We start from the raw sequence: 21,918 nt of genomic DNA on the forward strand, positions 1-21,918 counted from the left end.
CGTCTTCCAGCCGCATCCATAGTTTTTCCTACTTTCTTTTTGTCAACACTGCGGAGGACACAACTGTCCTCTATGAACAAAAATCATCAGAATAGCTTACGAAATCACTGTGCAGAAAGGTTTAAATAACGTGCGAGACTAAAAACACACACTGTCACACAATATAGTTGAGTTGAGTTGATTTGATAACTGTAGACACTCGCTACATCTTTTAACCTTTAAAGAATGACATCTCTGTAGACTACACGAGGAAATGGTTAAAATAATCAGTTTAATCCAGTTTAGTTTTTATTTGCTTTTGAGAAGTAAAGAAAAATAGCAAACTTAATCCAGCAACTAGGAATAGCTACTTTGGCCAACATAACCAAAGTAGCTAGCCCTAGTAATAACTTTTAGCTAGCAAAACTGAAGCAAATAACACAGAAAAATTCAAATGAACAAGAAGCTCATGAAAGTGAGGCATATTGTAGCTGAGGTTGAAACATGTTTAGCTTGTTCACTTGTATGAAACCTGTGAAAGAGTTAGGACAAATGGACTTTGCATTTCCTCCAAATGTCAGATTAAAGACAGGAGCAGCACATATTGACTTGTCTGCACACACTTCTTGCATGTTTGTGTCTACTACAGTGTAAATAACAAGCAATGCAGCTTAAACAGTTACTTCAGTTACATCTAAAGCCATCATGCTTTTATTTTCTTTATTTACAATATATAAGGCTGCTTATTTCTTATTAGTTTTGGGACTTACACTATTGTTTTATTGTTTGCTACATCCTGTTTTCTGCTCAGCCTTCCCCTCGGGTATCATCAAAGTTTCATCCAATCTGAAAGCCTCTTTTCATTGATGAGCTCAGGTCTGTCAGCTGACGAGTAAAGTCAGGTACTTTCCACAAAGTCTGTGACTCAAGATCAAAGTTAGAGATGCTTAGAGAAGAGGAAGTTCAGGAAGCAAGGAAGTGTTAAAAAAGACTTTAAAAAAAAAGACCACTAGTTTATTGTACGAAGTATTGTGTGTCTGTGTCAATTCAGCTCTCATGACCAATTCTAAAAATGTCCTCTGAGTTGAAGCACGGTTGGCTTGTTTATAGTGGTGAGAGATATCTGTGAAGTAAGTTCTTGTCGTGAGGAGAAATAGCCTCAGTATAACTTTAAAGCTGCATTAAGCAATCAAATAACTTCCTGTTATGTGAGTCAACACTCCAGTCTGTACCTCCGTGCAACTTCTGGCTGCTTTCAGGTCATAGTTTTGGTTCATTCGGCCTAAATGAAACCCAAACATCGCACCTGCTCTCACAAGCTGACTGTCACTTCCTGTACAGTGGTAAATGGCGCAGAGGCGAAAGTTAACAAGTGGCGGAAGAACGTCGTATATATATAGCAATCCAAAGACATCCAGATATTTTTCTCAGGAATTGGGGGACCAAACCAGGGCTGAAATGCATTTACATTGGACAGGCGGCCAAAAAGACGACTGCAATGGAAAGTCCATGTTCCTCTGTGTCTGCTGAATGTGTAAGTAGTCAGTTGTTTGCTACAACATTAGCAGTATGAGCTGATATATTATCACAAGACTTTCTTGCCTCCTAATGGTCAGAAATTGCTTAATGCAGCTTTAATTTTATCCCGGGGTTAAAACAATAAATGTTAAGGCCATGTGTTCACATCAAGGACACGTGATGGTGTTGCATGTGCACAAGACAGAGACTGGTGCACTCATTTTGATTTCATATTAAAGCATAAGATGAGCCTGTGTACTCTGATCTCGGTTAATTTATACCATCGTTTTTTGATTGTTTTGTGCACACAGTTTTTAAATTCATGTGAGCTAAGTTACTGCTGTTATTAGGTTCCCGCAATAATTAAAATGTGCATATTTTTTGAAGCACATGTTTGATTTGACTTAGCAAGTATTTGAAAGTGCTAACATTGATTTATTGTTTTAATGTGATGTACTGTGTTTTTACTCATAATGCCATTTATGTATTTACATGGAGTCTATGAAATGTTTAATTTTGAAATATCTTTTTTTTGTTTTTTCCAGTCAAGTGAATTCACTTTAATTTGTCTGAACATGTTTCTCTTCACATTTTAACATTAATAAATACTTATATAGTTAAAACAAGCTTGTAATGACTTATAATATCACTAGTGTCCCTATTTTTTAGATCAAATTAAACTTGAATATGTTGGTTTATCAAAGCATTATCTACTGCCAGCACTGTAATGTGATGCAGTATTCTCAGTAAGGAACAAGGGAAAAGTTGTGCTGCCTACATGCAGACTGGATGAAAAAAACAACCTTGCTGATGTTTTTAGAGCTCAACCCTGCAGAAACATTTAGAATAGGGTTAACACAGTGGCAAATGTATGGCCCTATACATGGCCACACACAAAAAAAAGTGTATATGTGGGATGTTTTGGGGCACTAAAAGCAGTTGAATGTTACCTAAAACCCATGTATGTAAGAAAAGCCTCTGCCCCTGCATTGAGTTTACTGTGTTAAAAGTGCATGCTGGTGTAACAGTCTGTCCTCAGGCCCTTTTAGTCACCTTTTACGCCTTTTATAGGCCTTCTCACCTGCTCATTATAGTCTTTGTGGGCTTGTTACACTAGCTAGCGTTAGCGTAGCCTTTGAGCTTGACATTCACCCCTGCTCCCCACTTTTTAACTATCCATCTATAAAAATCTGTTAGCCTGTTAGCAACACACACACATGTAAAAACCCTGCTGGCCTTTTAGAGTGGACACATGTGTAGGACACCAATGAATAATTAAAGTTTAGCATCATTAATGCTGGTGAGCTAACGGATAAACCATTGAATTAGAGATTGGCTTGTACACCAGAGATTGATTGAGTGCATACTTAAACAAACAGCGTGCTGACATCTAAATGTTTTACAGTGTAAATACAATACTTTTATAAAATAGTATTGTTTGATTTTCATAGTGATTATTTGACATTGTATCTAATTGTAACAAGTGGTTAGTATCATGTAACATAAAGATTACCACTGACTTGTGTTCATTAATCATTACACATTAAACATCATCCACACTCCCCTTCTCATCTCATAAGTGTGCATGTGTGTTAATGGGATTATTACACTGATCCTATGCAGACACACTCTGCTGGACATACCTGCTCTGCATTGTACTAACAAGGGCAGACTAATGGGTATGTGCATGTTTTGCGGTAGCTCTTTGATTGTGTGTGTATGCACGTGTTTTATGTGTGTAATATAAGGCCTGTACATGTGTGTGTGCACAATTATTATGTCTGTGGAGCCCTTTGATGAGTCTAGACGAGGGCGAGTAGCAGTATTCTCAGACGTCGACTGTGTTTCGTCTGTTTCCCAGGAGATGGCAACCTCTGACCCCTGTGCAAACGCCCCCCCAACGCCGCCCGAGGAGCCGGAGCCCTCCCCCTCCCCTCGCAAGAAGCGCGGGCGTCGGAAACTGGAGCATACCGAGAAGAATAAGGGTATAGATTTAATGCAATGTCATGTTATTGCAGTAGTGTGAGTAAAATATCTAATTTATCTACAGAAGCCTTTGATTGAAGTATACAACAGCTAACTTGCTGACATCATAGACGTTTGACAGTCATGATGTGTCTAATTTATTAAAAAAATGAACCCAGGAGTCTTACAGAGTACTTGTTGTCAGTGTACCTGAAATTTTAACAGCAAAACGACTTCCAGATTTTGTTGTTTGAAGGCATTTCGACTTTAAATATGGATGCCGGAGAAAAGTGATGAAAACCATGAGTTTACCTCCTCATTAAACCTCTTGTTAAATCTGTACAAATGGGCCATTTCCTGTAACTTTTCTTCTCCTGCAGACGAGCCAGATGACAGAAACTGCGACTCCCCCAGAGAGGTGAGTAAACCAGTACCTTCACCACCTCTGATGCTGTTTTTCCCCCCTTCTTTTTTTACACCCAAAAATGAAACTAACCACTCTGATGGTACAAGCGGATTTAAGAGTATAGTAAGTATAGCATGCATTTTGTGGCTATGCGTGTGTGCAGGGTGAGACTGGGAGGCTGCGGAGGAGGCCAGTTCCCAGAGTGACTTTCCAGGCTGGAGATCCGTACTACATCAGCAGGAGACAGAGAGAAGAATGGCTCAGAAACTGGAAGATGGAGGTGGGAGAGAGACAGGACTCTGTCCATGTGAATTTATAGCTACAGAAGCATCAATGCTTTAATTTCATTTAAAAACCCAATTAGAATAAAAATACATCATGTAAAGACCTCAATCACAGTAAACAGGCCCATTAGGAAGGGAAATTCCTTCTGTTCTGTTGTTTTGTGGTTGGTTTATAGAGTTTAGACAGATCATCATTTTTCATGTAAACAGTCCGCCTGATGGCTTTTTAATTTTGGAATATCTTTGTTCTTAATACTGTAAAACAAAGTTTAATTGGCGGACATCCTCAGAAAGACTTTGTAGATGAGAACGTTGCTTTATAAAGCAACCAAAATAGTTGAGCAGTCAGTTGTGGTTTGCTCTGTGTATTTCTCATTACAAGTAAAAGGGAAATCCCCTTCAAGCATTTTCATGTGATAGAGGTATTTATCTCAATATATGCTATTTCTGTTAAATGCCCATCTTTTCTCCAATAAAAAAAGACAGCAGTCACATGCCATGTCATAAAAATGAGTTTTGAGGACTGTTTGTACAATTTAAAATAACCTATCAGGGAATTAATACATTTAATAAACTTGAATTAGGTCAGCACATTTCAATGACAGAGCTTTATTTTAATTTAATTATCTTTTAGCCAGCATTACTTGTATTTGTTGGAGCCAGCATCTTCAGCATATTATACACTGGACATTCTATTTTGAGTCAAACCCCAGAGATAGTTTTTGCCAATTTTGTCATCATCTTTTGTTGAACCTGCATTTATTGTTTGACATTTCCTCGGGCATTTGTCGCACATTTTCGTTGTGCTGTTTGCCTCCCCGTCGCTCCTCTCGGGAGTTTATTTGTTTACACTGGATGGGAGTGGACTTCCTCTCTATACAGACACACAATTGACTGGTGGAAAGTGGACTGCATTGTTTCGATTGGCTTTCTGTAGTGACTGTAACCCTAGCAATGACACAATGCAGCACTAGTGAAACTGAAAATGTTGCCTTTCAGCGGCTGCAAATCCTTGTCATACACCATCTGTCTATAAAGGAGAATCCACATTTGGGTGATTGGAAAATGCACCGCCTTAAAGTGTATTAATGTTGTACTTATTCATGCAACCCACCCTCACAGCCCTATCAGATAGGCTCAAATTACCTGTTACAGTTGATAGATGGGATGGGACTTCACATTTCCACCATTTATCCATTACATTTAGCTCTATTTTGACCTTTTACCACTGAGGGGCACCACAGTTACATACCTGTAGAGAAGTGCTGACATATCACTTAGATATATGAGGGCTGCAACTAATGATCATTCTCATTAGAGATTAATGTAATCTAAAATAGTTTCAAAGTGGTGTTAGATTAAATGAAGGCAGCATAATGACTTGGGTAGGACTCAAAACTAAAATGTTAGGATTTGGGTCTTAGGGCTGCAACTAACAGTTTTATTATCTATTCATTTTACTTTTTTGGTCTTTGTCAGAAAAATAGTGAAAATATTGCTCACTGTTTCCTAAAACTTAAGATGACGTACTAAAATGACTCAAAATAGTCGAAAAACCTATTGAAAAGGTTGACTAATTGTTCCAGCTTTTTTTTAATTTTTAATTATGTATTACTAATTATCATGACTGTAAATACACTAAACACAAGCCCAACACCTTTTCACCTTTTTGACACCTTTGTATTCAAAGTTGACTCTTAATTTTCCTCCTTTACATAATTTGCAGAAAAACTACAGAAGTTCCTCCTGGGGTAACAGTACCCTTTGTTTGGAGCCTGCTGTTAAATGACCCAAGGTGGGCCCAACGCTGATAGCTGGTGAATGTTTGACTAGTTTCTCTCTGTATTAGGAAAACAAAACAGAAGCGAGACAAAAGACAAAAGTCTTCTGTCATCACTGCCAGTCAAAGATAAGAGATTCTTCATGCATGAACATGTAAAATATTTCATCTGGTACTAGTGCATTGAGGACAAACGGTATCACTGGGGAAAAGACTGTGGGGTGTGAGTGTGGGTCTGTGGATTCAAGAAATGTATGTATGTGTGTGTAGACAGGATGTGTGTGTGGTCATGAAAGGGAGTGAAAGTCATAGAGACTGATTGACAGGCAGGCAGGCAGATATATGAGAGTGAAAGCCAAAGAGTATGTGGGAGACAAGAGTCTTGTGAGACCAAGAGAGCAGGCGGCACCCAGTTGTGGCTGTAGTTTCCTTTTTCTCTCGTTTGAACTTTAGAGAGATGTGTGACAAGATATCACCTCAACATTAACAATTATCCTTCAATATGATAACAAACTATTAATTCATTAATGTTGTAGCAGATTAATATGAACTAGTCCATGCATGATTGAAGCATATAAGAAAAAACACATAAACTCAAGTCAAACTGAGAGCAGCTTGTGCCTTCACACTGCAGATTGTTGTATGTGCATGTAACAGATGGAGAAAGAGAGGTAGAGCTTGTGTGACTTCCTGTCACTTAATGACTCATCACTCTATCTCTCTCAAGCTACAAGCAATATGTGTGTGCTGGAATGTAGTGAAAGAAACTGAGGCAAAAAGGTAGGCTCTTTTCTTCATGTAATTTAAAGAAAAGAAAAAAAACAGGATCAAAGAAAGAATGGAAGGAAAGAAAGGAAGGAACTGCATGAGCACATTATTGGAAAATACGTATTCAGATCCTTGAAGTGAAAGTATCATTACAATAAAAAGCACTGTTTAAAATTCTGCATATCATAATACTACATTATTAGATTGTTAATAATCATGTATCATTAAGTGATTGATCATTTAATCTATTAGTTGATCATCAGAACATTAATCAGCAAACTAAATCTGATATTATTAATGTTATGATTAACACATTTGAAAGCTGAACTTGTATGAAGTGAAACAGATCACTTTGAATTGTAGTTGAGTGGAAGTGAAAAGTAGCACAAAGTGGAAATACTCAAATAAAGTGTACTCTAATGCAATTTAAGGAGGCCACATGAAAAAAGTAAGGAAAATAGAAGAAGTGAAGTCAGGAGATTTGCAAAGGGAAAACAGAAATGCTGCAGAATAGTGGGAAGTACAGCTGCAATGACTGGACGAGTAATCGAAGAGGTGATCCAAGGAAAATTAGCTGGCAACTTTTTTTTTAAAGATTTATTTTTGGGCATTTTTTCGCCTTCGTTTGAAAGTAGTTGGCAGAGAGGCCGACAGGAAAATATTCTAATAATCAATAAATCATTTGGAATGATTTTCTTCAGAAAAAAAGTATTGGGTTCAGCCTTTCAAATGTGAATATTTTCTAGTTCTGTTTGTCTTTTATGATAGTAAACAGAGCATCTTTGGGTTTTGGACTGTGGGTCAGGACTAAAGACATTTGAGGACGTCACCTTGGGCTTTGGGAAACAGTGATCAACATTTTTCTCCCTTTTATAGATCAATCAATTGATTCATTGAGAAAATAATTATTAGTTGCGAAGAAATAACTGCGAGACGAAAGATGTAAAGGAAAAAGACAGGAAGAAAAGCAGGCAAGAAAGATCGGAGAGAAAAGAGAAAGCTAAAAGAGCAGATGGAGATGTAAAGCAAGAAAGGAGACAAATATTGACAAAGTGAACGAGTGAAAGAAAAACTGAGAGAAAGTGTCTGTACATGTATGTGTGTGTGTGTTTGTGTTTGACAAAGGGGTGGGGGAGGGAAGGGTGGGGGTGAAATCAGTGACGGAGACAGAGGTTAAGCAGTTCCAGGTTTGTGTGTGTATTTACTCTGTCAGTCAGTTGAACTGCAGCCAGCTGTTAACACCCCCATCAATATCCCATCGCTGCTGTTCAAGGGAAACCTGGTAACTTTTCAGAGTCTTTTCCATTTTGGGATAAAAGTAAAGAAAATCTGGCATCCTCTTACTTCATGTCTAAAGTTCTAGCCAAGAAAATAAATAGTGAGACGGGTATAGCGTGCTGTATATATTAGAGTTTGCCCTTTTTTTCCTCTCAGTAGAAAATACACTACTTTAACCTCAATTTGTGATGATTCAACTTAGCAAGTCACACGCTGTGCACGCACTCAGCTGTGATCTTATTTTGACCTCTAACCACTCAATAAAACACAGTTTAGGTTATACTCATCATTTTCAAAAATCCAGAAAATTCTCTGTGGTGTTGTCTTGTTTACAAACAATATAATGTTTTCATTTGGTTTTTTTCTCACCTAAATGTATTTTTGAGGCCTAACAAATGAGTTAAATGCATTTCCTTCCTCATAAAACATTTGCAAAGCCAGTTATTTAGAATATTTTTAAACCCACATAAAAAAAACAAGCATCTCTGCAGCTCCTCAGAGCATTTTAGCCTCTTTAAGCACATTGTTTTGGTTTTTACACTATGGTTGAGTCTGACCGCGTCTGCAGCCTCATTTGCAGCCACAGGACACAGCTGCTTTTAGCATACTGTATGCTATCTGTCCAGCACCAGTTAGCAGGCACACAAACTAAGCTGCTAGCTGGTGGAGAAAGTGAAACATTCATCTACAAAGCTGAATGTTTCTCTCAGGTGTTGGTGGAGACCAAAAACAGAGCCAACAGTAGAGAGAGTATTGGCCTTAGGAGAAACAGGACTCAGTATCTGCTGGATGTGTAAATAGTAGTGCTGACACAATTCATCGATGAATCAATGAGCTGCCCACTATTAAGCTAATCACCAACTATTTTGATAAGAGATTAATTGACTATGACAGTAAACTGAATGTCTTTAGGTTGTGGATTGTTGGTCAGAATAAACATTTGAGGACATCACCTTGAGCTTTGGTAAACAGTGCTAAACATTTTTCACATTTTTTACACTTTATGGCCCAAATAACCAATTGATTCATTGAGAAAGTAATCGGCAGATTAAGTGACATTTAAAATAATCATTAGTTGCAGTCCTAGTAAATAGGCAATGGTTTGTTAATATATTCCCCCAAAACTCTTAAATGGCAGGGTTTTGAGTTTCTGTGAGGAAGTATTTTGCCCCCTAGTGGCCAAAAAACTAAATCGTAAAAGTAAGTGCAGCTTTAAAAGACCAGTGTGTAAGATTTAGTAGCATCTAGGGGAACAGACTTGGCAGAAATTGAATATATTATTAATAAGTATATAGTACAAAGTTTAGTTAGTGTATTTTCCCGTGGAAATAAGATGAATTATGTTTTCATTGCGTTAGAAAGAGCCCTTTGTATCTACATGGGTAGCGAGTCCTCTTCCATGTTTCTACAGTAGCCCAGAACAGACAAACCAAGCACTGGCTCTAGAAAGGAACTTTTGCATTCTTTGGGAGGGTGAGGGGAGGTCTGTTCAGTTGGTTGTAATCTGCAACTTCACCACTAGATATCACTAAATTCTACACAATGGTCCTTTAAATAAAAGATTTTACTGGACTCAGCTCCTCAGACTTGTAAATGAAAATTGTTCCGCTAACTTGAAACACATACTGTCCTTTCCTTTTTGTAACTCTTAACTGTCTCATGTGACTGAAGTTTCACGGTATTGTGAAGACCTTAGTGTATGTGTGTGTGTGTGTACATCTGTGTGTGTGTGTGTGTGTGTGTGTATGGATGTGAGGTCCTGACCCTAACACATCCTATTGCCTTGTCAACTCTGAGGCTTATGTAATCTTTGACCTCAGTGCACATACACACCTCGCACACACACACACACGTAAACACTGGCAAAGACTGTGTGTGTGTTTGCATGTATGTGTGTGTAGTCATTGTCGTCATCAGCACCCTTTAACCCCCAGCTACCAGACATAACTCCACACCACTGCTCAGTGTGTGTTAGGGAAGTTCACCTAAGCATCTGTTAGGTGAAGGAGCCAGTAAATCACACACTTTACTGCTGGCCAATCAGCAGAAAGCGAGAGGGTAAAGAAGGCTTGAGGGCTTGAATGTAGCCACGGAGACACTCAGAGAGGAAAGTGTAGGTGGAAGAGGAGGAGGAGGTGAGAGAAAGAGAGAGACTGACCAAGAAAATGACGGAGAGAAAGAGAGCCAGGGAGGAACACTGCCATGTCCGGTCTGTAAGTGATTTTAAATTTTTTTTTTTCTTTCCATGTGTGCGCGTGTTGCAGCTCTATAAAGTAACGAAGGCTCAGTTTTGGTTTAAAACAGGAAGTGATACAAGCTGTTTCTGTTACCAGGAAGTTATTTCATGGCAAGTTTGTGTTTATGTGGGATCCTCTATGCTAGAAGTAAAGTCAATTCCCTTCTTGTGGCTTCTTGCTGACTGCTTTGAGAGATCTCAGTAGTAAAACATTGAAAGAGTGACTGAGCAGAGATCATTTTTTATATTCTTTTGTATTTATTTGATTGAGTTAAGAGTAGAGTTTTGATTATCAGTTTAAAGTCTTTCTCACTTGTTTAGAGGACATGCACAAGAATCCCTAGTATATCCCCCCTTTCACATCCACCCTTCTTTTTTTGGGTTGTTCTGTCTAAATACTTCAAGCTTATAACTTTGCTGCACTTGTAAGGTGCAAATGACATTCAAGGCTCTTTCATATGAGTTTTCTCTGGATGCAGTGATGATGTAAAAAAGAGTGTAAAACCATATTTCGCAACCTTTTTGGCTTCTGACCTTCTGAACTTTACTCGCATATTTAGTTCATCTACCGGTTGTGACCAGTTCAACCAAAGGCGTTTATTACACGAAGGGTCCCAAATATATCGTGATATTAAGTCATTTGCAAGAAAAAAATCAAAGATTAGAGAGATGGAAAAAGCATCACTTTTTGAAGAAGTAGTAAATGTCTTTTTCTGTTTTCCTCTTCGGTTAATCATCTTGTGAACCTTCAAATTTACGTTTTAAGCCCTTCCCCAGCTTCCCCAGTGATTTAGATGAACAGTTAAAAAAGCATTTCCACTTTTATTACATTTGTATTACGCTCCAGGGTCAACTCCAGGATTGATACTCTTTGGTTTTGTCCTTAATCAGCCATCAGACCAACATTGTTTGATCCATTTTTATTACAAGAGGTCATTTGGCTTCCATTGCCACTTTCCACGAAACATGTTCGTAATTAGAGAATAACTCTAAGCAACTAAAGTCAGGTCAAACAATTTGGTATTGTCATTAAACAGCCATCTGACAGACATTGTTCGGTGCGTTTCATTAGAAGAGACTTCAGGAAAGCTTCATGGAAAAGCACTGATTGTTTTTCTTTAACATGTCCCACGGCTGCGATCGATGCTAATGAAAGAGCAGTCACTTGGTGTCTATTGACAGTGTGAGAGAGGGTCTCAACAGCTCTCTTAATTGTGTGTGTGTGTGTGTGTGTGTTGTGTGTGTTTGTTGAGTTCATCTCGAGGTCAGGGTCAGTCACGGTCATAAAGGGGGCGTGGTTTAAGCAATGGCTCATTGGCTAGGTCACGGGGTGAGGGGTCGGAGGTCAAGGAGGGCGGCACTAAGAGTGAAAACACTGACCAGGCCACGGGGTTTGTCAGGGTTCAAAGTCGTAAATCACAACATTACAACCCTCTCTCTGTCTTTCTACCCATCCCTCCTTTATTTGTCCCTCACGTGAAATCACACATGCAGTTTTATTCCTAAGTGCCAGGATTATAATAAAATACAGCCGTCTGAGGTAGTCAAATAAAGCAGACATCTTCCACAGTTACAGACTGTTATGTAAAAAAAAATTATCTTTGTGTGTCATCAGTGTTTTCCTGCTGAGTTGCAGTGGAAGAATCGTAGCGAAAAGAGGGAATTTGGCAGAAGGAGGACTGTGGATTTTGGCCCTCATCACTTACACTGAAAGTGCATTATGAAGGGATCTTCTAATGGCCAGTATGAACAGAAGGAATGATTATGGCAAGAAAAGCAAAACATGCGTCAATGTTAATTTGGGCGCTTGTCTGTCAGGTTAAGACAGACTTAAAAAATAGTGAACCCCATCCCTTTGCATCCCTTCTTTAAAAAGCATGCCATGGCTCTTGTCATCTTAGTATATTGCATTAATTATGAAAAAAAAAGACAGAGATAACACAAGCTGGATTATTTCTTAAAGCTTCCAGTTTGCACAAATCAGCCAAACTGCACACAGAGTTAAAAGATGAACATAGAGAGTCAACACATGTCACGTTACAGCCTTGACAGACAAAGCCGACAGTTGGTCGTCGTGCACTCGGTCCGTGTGTCCACTCTGTTTGGCATCAGCCGGACGTCAATCATTCATATCAACAGCTGCTTATCCCACTGAGCATGTTGTATTGTTGATGGAAACAGATAGTGAGCCGAGCGAGCAGCCTGATCCCAGTGAGTCAGTGAGGGATGATTACCGAGGCCTTATTTCCTCTCATGCAACTCGCGTACATGTTGCTGCTTTGTTGCAAGCAATCAATGAAACTACAGTACAGTCACGTATTTGCGACGTTCACGTAACATAAGGGTTTGTTCAGGATGAGCACTGGAGTTGCGTTTGTGTTTGCTGATTGGCGCCAGCTGTTCCAGTGATGCGTTGCAATCATTGGCTCTTTCACGGCTGAGTGTCTGGTAACATCCGATCATATTGATGCAGGTGTACAGAGCAGATACAGTTGCTTAATCACTGTAAACTCTGCTAATTCACTTATATCAACGTTTGCTGCCACTGTTCACTCCATATTTAACTAAAACGTAAGGTTCATGAATGTTTCTTATGGGGGATTTAGTTCTTCAGCCAAATTCTTTTCCACCAAGTGTATTAGTCCAGTGTATAAATGGTACTTTTTTATTTTTTGTGTTTCCAATTTAAGACTAATAAGACTCCTCGACTTCCACAAGTAACAAACTACTGTGTTGAACTTTTGGAGCTCAGAAAATGAAGCCTTCCAGTTTTAACGCTGTCAACTGGAAGGTCATTTAAAATCTCACTCGACAGTATAATCACACTGGTACTGATTGCATATATACTGTGTGTGACTGTAATAATAATAATAATAATGAAAACTAGTGATGAATCCAACCCAGCTGCTGATACAGCTACAAGGAGTGACTCTGAAATATGCCACAGGTAAAAGACTTCATTGATACAAGTATTAACGTTACTGATGACAACTTGTGGTGATATTAAAACAGCTATTGATCTACAGATCTAACAGTGAAATGTTACTTTGGAGACACATTTAAGTGGATGTCAACAGTAAAACTAGAGCTTGTATCTAAAAAGAGAAACGTGGCTCTGAATATTTAAGACTAATAACTGATATTCAGGTGTTTTTAAAATGTAAAATCCTCATCGTAATGAAAGGATTTGCTGTGCTAGAGTTGTAGAGTAGACCTTGGGGAATTTCTTTGCAGTCAATTTATTCAATTCAGATTTTCAGTATTTAAGAGAGCACACTTTCCTTTCAGTGTAATAGCAGAAAAATCTTCCCTAACCCTAAAAAAAAGAAAAGAGAGATTAGTTGCAGTTCATTGTGGACACAATCTTTGACCGCATTTAAAATGATGTTGTTTATTCTGAAGAATTACACTTTTATGATGCCATTAACTGTTGGTTTACAACTGTATAAATATTATCAGACAGGCGTGATACAAAAAACAACCACAGCAGCAGGCTTTTGTTTGTTTAAGGATTCCTCTTGGATTGCATGAAGCTGACCTTTCAGTTCATCATCTGTGACTCATCCTCCTCATCGCTGAGACCAGCAAAGCTTCCTGATGGAGTGTTCAATCAGCTAATGTTGCCAGGCAACAAACACAGTTTCATCCAGCCACCAGGATTTTAGCCGATATCTCTTAGCAACATGAGTGAAGTCCAAGTCTTATAATGAGATGATCCGGTCCAGATGCTCACAGAAATTATCAAGTTTCCTCCACAACAGCAGCAACAAAGTTAACACGAGATGAGGGGAAAGTTCAATAATTGCCTTGTAGCAGCATATAGTCAAATATTACATAATAGATGAAGAGAAAGAAACATTGCTAGAATCCAAAGGCTATAAGCTAAAAAATACTATATGTGGAATTTAGATTTGTTAACGATTTGTTAATGAATTCATTAGTTGTGCAACAGAAAAATGATTTTGAATCATTTTAATAATCAAATAATAGATGTTTTAGTTGTAGCTTCTCACATGTGAAGATTTGATGCTTTTTCTTTTTCACACATCTTTTGGTTTGTGACTGTAGGAAATTATAATGAGCATTTTTCAGTATTTTATGACACTTTATAGACGATTACCAATCAATTAATGAAGAAAATGATTGAAAATAGTCATTAGTTGCAGCCCTGGTGGAATTGGTAACACAGACACTATATGGATAATATAAAAATCCCCAAATATCTACAAAAAATAATGAGATGTACAAAGGCATTAAAACAGACTAAATTTTTTTTTCAAGAAATATACAATATAGACAAAGCAGGAAATATATAGAATTTATTTAGTTGTAGGCAGTAAATATTACGACTTTCCCCTCAAGCATCCCAGATGTTTTAGAAAGCGGTGACGACATATGGAGTTTCCCTTACAGTGTGTGTGCATTACGTGTGCGTGTATGTGTGTGTGCGTGTGTGTGTGTGTGTGTGTGTGTGTGTGTGTGGTCTGTGTATGATCCATGTAACAGGCTGGAGTTTATGAGGTCAGAGGTCAACAGGAGCGGGGAAGAGGCCTCGGGGTCGAACTGAGGAGAGAACTGTCATGACCCGACACTCTCACTTTTACTGTCTCCTCCACTTGAATTTATGCCGTCATCCACCCTCCTCCTCCTCCTCTTCTCTCTCTTTCTTCCTCCCATTTCCTCATTTCTTCTGTCTTAACTCGAGGAATGCGGCATAATGTGTTTATTTTTTTTATTTTTTTTCTCCGACTTGCTTCACACGTCCGTTTCTTTTGATGCTGGTCTGTCAGCCCAGCTGGAGTAGAAAACAAACTCTTCACCCTAGTGTTATAAACCAGGGAGGAAGAATGTTTTTTAGGTCATGGAAACGCTCTGTAAGAGTCGTGGGATTTTACATCTGGGCCACAATGACATTCTCGCAGTGTAGTAACCAGTGAGGTCATGATTATTTTTAATTTTTGTCTCCTTCTGTGAAGATGTGTATTCATTACTGCAGTGTTCCTACCACGGACTTTCCACAAATCACTTCACGTCAATCAAATATCAGTATTACTAAGGCTTTTAAATTAGACTCTCTATTGATGATGTTTTACAGATGACACTCTTTAATTAGTCTGTTTCATCATTTAACACAAGTACTATACTTACACACAATGTTGAGGCACTTGTGTTTTATTTGAGTAATTACATCTTACTTCTGCTACTTAACACTAACATTTATTTGATAGCTATGCTCACTAGTTTCTTCAGAGATCAAGATTTTACAAAGGACAAAAGGACAAAAGGAAAAAGGACATTTGACTGACATTTGGAAGCTCATATAAAGTATTGCAGAGTTTCAACCTACAAATCCTTTGTTAGGCAAATATCTATATATTCAGATATAAACTGACAGTAAAAGTCCAAATTCTAATTTATTAGTGAGAAATTCAAATTAAAACTCTTCCTATAAAATAATTGACAGCTTGCAAATTTGTTGGTACACAATCTTTCCTTTTCCTTTTTTTTAGGGTGGGCACACTATCCACCTTCTTTACAAATGAAACAACCCAACATAGTATATAAACTACTTAAAATAAGCTCCATCAGAACCTGTTAAAACATTAAAATGTTTCATACACAGTAATACACCAGTAAAAATAACCCAATATATAATACATCATTCTGAAAGGAGCCATTCTGCCTGATGTTGCTTTTGATACTTGAAGCACATTTTTCTGCTGATACTTTAGTCCGTGAGTAAAATGATGAATCCTGGACTTGTTATGGAGTATTTTATAGTCTGGAGTTTGCCAGTGGTGGAGGAAGTACCTTACTTTGAAGGTGCCTCTGTGGTATTTTCTTGTAAACAAAGTTTCTGTTTACATTCGGCGTTACTCACCAAAACACATACACAAGTGCATTCTTGGAGTGCTCCGGTAGCTGAGTGATTACTGCCTGGTTACTCTGCGTGCCACCGAACCGCAGAGTCCCTGGTTCGATTCCAGTCGGGGGGGGTTGGTGTTTGTCGCGCGTCTGCCTCCTTCGCTGCCCACTATCCACCAGAGGAAAACATGGTGCAACGGTGCATTGTTGAGGTCTGACAAAAACTTGTTGAGTACATTTCTTTCCTCATAAACATATTTGCAAATCTGATTTTTTTCCCCCCTGCAACTTCCATCCATGTTTACTTACTTTTTTCTTCTCTGCCTTTGCTGCCACATTACTGCGTTTCCTGTTGTAGTAGTGGGGAAGCTGCTTTCATGATCTGTGTACCAAAAACTCTGAAACATACTTTTACCTCTATAACCTATTTCTCATCTTGTGTTTTATCCCTTCAATTGTTTTATTTCCTCTAATTTCCATCTCTGCTGTTGAATTTACTTGCTGTACTTACAAATGAAGTAATTGTGATTATCATTAATAGCATTAGTGCCACCTGTAGATCAGAGGAATGGTGTGAGATCATATGCAGGCCTGTGTTGTAGCAGCTCACGTATGAGAATAAACAAACTAGTAAAAACATTGCTCCATAGCTCTACTACTGGCCAAAAACTCCACAGGGTATCTTTAAATTTCAGATCATTCTTTCAGCACTGTACTGCTCATGCATAATATCCTGTTTGTGTACCACAAAGAGAAGAAGCTGTACCCTGCAGGTTAAATCACTATTGTGGTAATAGAATAGAAAAAGTGACTTTTAGCACTAAAAAAACTCAACCTTCTCTATCTTTCTTCCATCTCCCTGTTTCCCCTTTAAACATGCTCCAGTTTCTTTCTCACTGTATTGTAATCCTCAGTTTTATAATATAATCCTATTTACTTTCTCTCTCTTTGTCTTCTTCCTCTCTCTCTCTCTCTCTCTCTCTCTCTCTCTCTCTCTCTCTCTCTCTCTCTCACACACTCTCTCTCCCTCCTGAGCTCTGAACCCATTGAACTGCCTCCCCCACCGCACCCTTTCTCCCCACTCACTTCCTGTTTAGAGGAACAATTAAAGGATTGTTCCTATACAGCCCAGGGCACTAAGGCCTTGATCTAGAGCAGTCACCACATCAGCAGCAAAGACCCACATAAAACATCAGTTATAAGACCTCCTTGAAGGACACTGGTTGCCTGTAGACCCGCAGAAATACAACAGGAAAAAGTTCATGAGGAAATACACATTGTGAAATGTTGCCCACAGCTCTCAGCAGCAAGTGATATAATCAATAACAATAAGATGTGGTGCCAGAGTACAAGGAAGAACTGGGATTGATATGATAGTTGTCAAATTAGCAAAACAGTGTGAGTAAATATTTTTTTCAAGTGAAGTTTGACTTATTTAACATTCAGGTCTGATGATATATTTACCTAATATTAGCCTCCAATTAAAAATGAGATACCTGTAGCTCATTGACTGCTTTTAAAATGACATTTATGATGCAGTATAACTGGTTACATACAGACAGTACATCATTACACAGTACATTATATCAGCTGTCTGTGGAAACAGAATAACTTGAATTCTTTTGCTCCCTGGCTTCACACTGCAGGAACAATAATATTTCTATTATGACTATTATTAGTAAGAGCAATATTATTATTAGGAGAAGTAGTTATGATGGTATTGTCTGGGTGGCATTGGTAACTCAGCCTTGCAGCTAACATATTGACATTGATTTATTATAGACTGATTCATAGATTTGAGCCAAGTTGCCTAATTGTTTAGTCTATAAAATGCCAAACCATCACCAAATCATGTACAGCTTTATTATGTGGTGTATGTATTCAAAGGTATTAATAATAATACCACTACTACTACTACTACTACTACTACTACTACTACTAATTGTACAATACACACAACAACAATGATAATAAACTTTATAGAAAAATTTTCAAAATCAAAGTTACAGAGTCACAAGGCAACAAAATACACAAATAATAAAATCATTGAATTCATAAATAGAGAAGATAATAGAGTCAATGTAGGAAAAGCAGGAATAGACAAACCATATTTAAAAGAGATAAAAGCAATTTAAGGAAAATTCAAACTCAATTACAATCAGACCTCAAATAAACAATTATATGAAATGATTAAAAGAACAAATCTCCGCATTTTTAAAGCCTCCGCAAAAGTTTTTCAAAAGTATCCGTGCTTGATAATAGAGCGAAGTGACTCATCCGTTATCTAATCTAGTTTTGGCAGAGGTTGGAGGAGTATGTGAAGGCGGTTTCCATGAAGGAAAATTTCATGAAAAGTCAACCATAAATGGTGAATCCTACTGACTTGGCGTTGGCAAATCTGACATAATGCAGAAGTTAGTAAAAACAAGAAGCATTTGTTTTTCATCTACATATACACAGATAAGGTCAAAAGCTTGTTTTCATTACAAGACTTCTTCTCAAGGGAAATACTCAACATTTGTGAATTAAAGAGAAAAAGCATAAAAAGTGTGTTATGTGTTTTTTTAATGTGAATCACCAACTATCTCATCGTGGCTACATGAGGAGTTATTGCTTATTTGACTCGTGCTGTTGCCATGGTTGCCCTGCTTGTGTCACCCATCATGACTACGCGCTGTAAATATTTGTGCTGGTATATCCGTACATCTGTTGACGCCGGGCCGCCGTTCTTTTCGTCCACAGGCAGAGAGACGGGCGTACCGAGAAGCCGAGATGAGCATGATGGACGACCTATCAGAGGCCGACTTCCAAAAAGAGGAGGAACCAGCCAGCCCGGCCCCTCCCCCTCCCCCTCCCCCTTCACAACAACAAACAGACCCCGCCTCGCCGACGGTCGCCGTAACGCCGGAGCCGGTTGCCAGGGGTGACCAGGCCACGCCCAGAGAGATGGAGTACCAGGTAAAACAGCTAGTGATTCTGTTTAATCAGATAATGAGACAGCCTTACACTCATGTGTTAAGTTGATAATAGCAGCTCTCATTAGCTGAGGAAATAACATCCTCTACTAATTGCTTCACTTCCTGCCAACTTAGACTGGAAGACCTTACACTCTGAACTGAAACACCAAAGACACAATACTTAAAGAACAGGACTGTCGGATTTTTTTTCTTTTTCTTTTTCTAAAGCCAAACTAACGATGTATTGATCTACTTACAACTACTGTGCATGTATATCTTATTCCTCTATGCTGTAGACCTTCATTGTTGCCCCAAAAACTATTAAAACCAGTGAGCCACACACTGGGTGACATGTTCCTTCACGCTGAATATTATGGTGACAGCTAGTTTGTTTAGAAACGGCTCCAAAGATAAAAAACAGCAATTACTTCCTTTAGTTTTAGAGAACATCCGTTTACAGAGCTTTCACTAGTCACAACCTCTTCTTTCTTAACTTTCTATTACATCGTACATTTCTGTAATAATTGTTGGACGACAGCGGTGGTCTACAGCACAGAGGATTCAGATCAGGCTTTGGATACAAACACTATATTTGAAAGTAGATCAGATCATTGTTGGTTTGGCTCTAAACATAGAAAACCTTGACGTGACATTTCAGTGTGGTGACTTTTAGCTTGATGAATAATAAAAGATGAAACCTGACCGCTACACTTTTCTGCTGCACTCTTCCTTTATTATAAACACTTTTAGAAGCTAACATCCACTGCAGGGATCCAACTAACAATTACTGTCATTATCAATTCATCTGAGGATTATTTTCTCAATTAGTTGATGAACTATTTTGTCTATTAAATGTCATCCAGTAGTGAAAAATGCTCATTATAATTTCTCACAGTCCAAAGTGATACCTTCAAATTCTCTCAAATGATAAATACATTGTTTTGTCCAACCAGCAGTCCAAATATTAAAATATATTCACTTTATTGTCATTATTTGTTACTTTTACTGAAAAAAGATGACTAAATTGATTAGTCAGTTCATATATAGTAGTTGATTTGGCTGATTTGTCTGTATTTTGTAGCTGTTTCTAATTAGTTGCAAACAGAAGCTTAATTAACAATACGTGGGTCATTACATCATATGTTGCAGACATTACTCATACATGTATTTCATCTGTTATTAATCATCTGTATTTTTATAGTTATCATCTTACACTATGAGCTCAGGGTGAAGCTGGACTCTATTATACTGACTTGTTTTTTGTGTGTGTGTGTGTGTGTTCTAACAGGATGGCAGGGGCTTTGTCATCGGCTCGCTGGTGTTCGGGAAACTGCGTGGTTTCTCCTGGTGGCCCGGCAGGATCGTCTCCTGGTGGATGAGCGGCCGGAGTCGAGCCGCCGACGGGACTCGCTGGGTCATGTGGTTCGGAGACGGCAAGTTCTCCGTGGTGAGTGTTTTCGCTCCGAGGAACCCGCTCCACTCGAATCGATCAGATACCACTACAGTGGGAGTTCAATCTCCAGCAGAGTCACATCAAAGCCTCAGAAATACATTTATACTTAAAAAAAAAAAAATCCATCCAGAAAGAATGAGAGAGCGGGAGAACATCTGCTACAATTCTTTTCAGGGAGTAATTTGACCTTAATGCAGTCTCTTACTTAACACCCTTAAACCTACTATTCCAATTATTTGCTTTCATAGACACTAGTTCTTGGCAGAGACAGTCGGAATATTGTCCCAGTTTTGGCATTCATAAGCTTCAAATCAAATTTCACACCATTTTATTCACAAACGTTTCTCAGTGTTCATTCAAATCTCTCAGCAGTGGAAGTGGACACACACATTCTTACTTTGATTCGATGAATACGTTGATTCTTCTCCTTTTTCACTTGAATTTAAACTTAAGTAAAAACCCCTGATATGATAAGATACACTGTATATTGCACAGCAGCTTCCACCGTCTTCACTCAGACGAGGTTTACTTCTGCATCCAAAGTTAATTCAAGATTTAAAGGGTTTATTTCTAATTGAATGTTTGCTTGTTTTAGTCTACTAGTTGTCATCTTAATGACATCCATTATCACGCCCCTTGTTTCCAGGTTTGTGTGGAGAAGCTGATGCCTCTGAGCTCTTTCTCATCCGCCTTCCACCAGCCCACTTACAACAAACAGTCCATGTACCGGAAAGCCATCTTCGAGGCTCTGCAGGTAAAAGAAAAAAAAACCCCCACTAACTTCTCGGCTTGTAAATGTCAATAAAAATGAATATGAATATAAATTTCTGTGGATAAAAATCAACATCCAAATATCCAAATGTGATACGTACAAGTCTAAAGGCCACATTTTACTCATGTTTCTCTTATGTAACCAGATCCACAGATTTGCTTTGATGCCGACTGGTATTTTGGCATTTGTGGAGGTTGTTTTCATCTAGCTCTGCCCACAAGTTATGAGTGATCGAGTGTGGGTATATCAGTGCCATCTCATATGTTGTAGGTTATTTTTTCAGTGAAACAATGATTCATGTATTCTTGTAAGTAACATAAAACACTTATAAACAAGCAGTGAAGGGTTTGAACACCAACACTGTACTTCTTCTCCTTTTTTTTTTTTTTTTTTTTTTTAAGTTTATGGTCTTTGTGCATTTTTCCACTGCATTCTTGCATACAGTTTTTGTGTTAGTTGCAATTTATATTGTCAGAATTTGATGATTTATTGAGGAGATGTAAAACAGAGGGAGGGGGGATTCCCCTGCAAGGCTCCACACAGTTTCAGGGGAGGCTCTGTGAATGGAAGTGAAAAAATAGTATTAATTATAAGAAGGAGATAACACTGAATAGCTTAAATGTGTGTGGTTTGGTTAAAGACATAGTTCAGAGATAC

At 38.3% G+C, this 21,918-nt stretch overlaps 1 protein-coding gene across 5 annotated transcripts in view; it reads left to right on the plus strand.

Moving 5' to 3' along the window:
- Positions 1–21,918, plus strand: part of LOC128376795 (DNA (cytosine-5)-methyltransferase 3A-like) — a 57,367-nt gene that overhangs the window by 23,879 nt on the left and 11,570 nt on the right. For 2 of the 5 annotated variants that reach the window (XM_053336651.1, XM_053336650.1), the window contains exons 4-6: positions 18,822–19,037; positions 20,325–20,483; positions 21,136–21,243. In XM_053336651.1, coding sequence (XP_053192626.1) covers positions 18,822–19,037; positions 20,325–20,483; positions 21,136–21,243 — 483 coding nt within the window. Of the gene's footprint in view, positions 1–1,343; positions 1,514–3,358; positions 3,483–3,842; positions 3,881–4,031; positions 4,149–18,821; positions 19,038–20,324; positions 20,484–21,135; positions 21,244–21,918 lie in introns of those variants that run through there. The other 3 variants (XM_053336649.1, XM_053336652.1, XM_053336648.1) reach the window with 3 other exon arrangements.

This window comes from Scomber japonicus, chromosome 17, assembly GCF_027409825.1.
Source record: "Scomber japonicus isolate fScoJap1 chromosome 17, fScoJap1.pri, whole genome shotgun sequence".
Taxonomy (NCBI): Eukaryota; Metazoa; Chordata; class Actinopteri; order Scombriformes; family Scombridae; genus Scomber; species Scomber japonicus.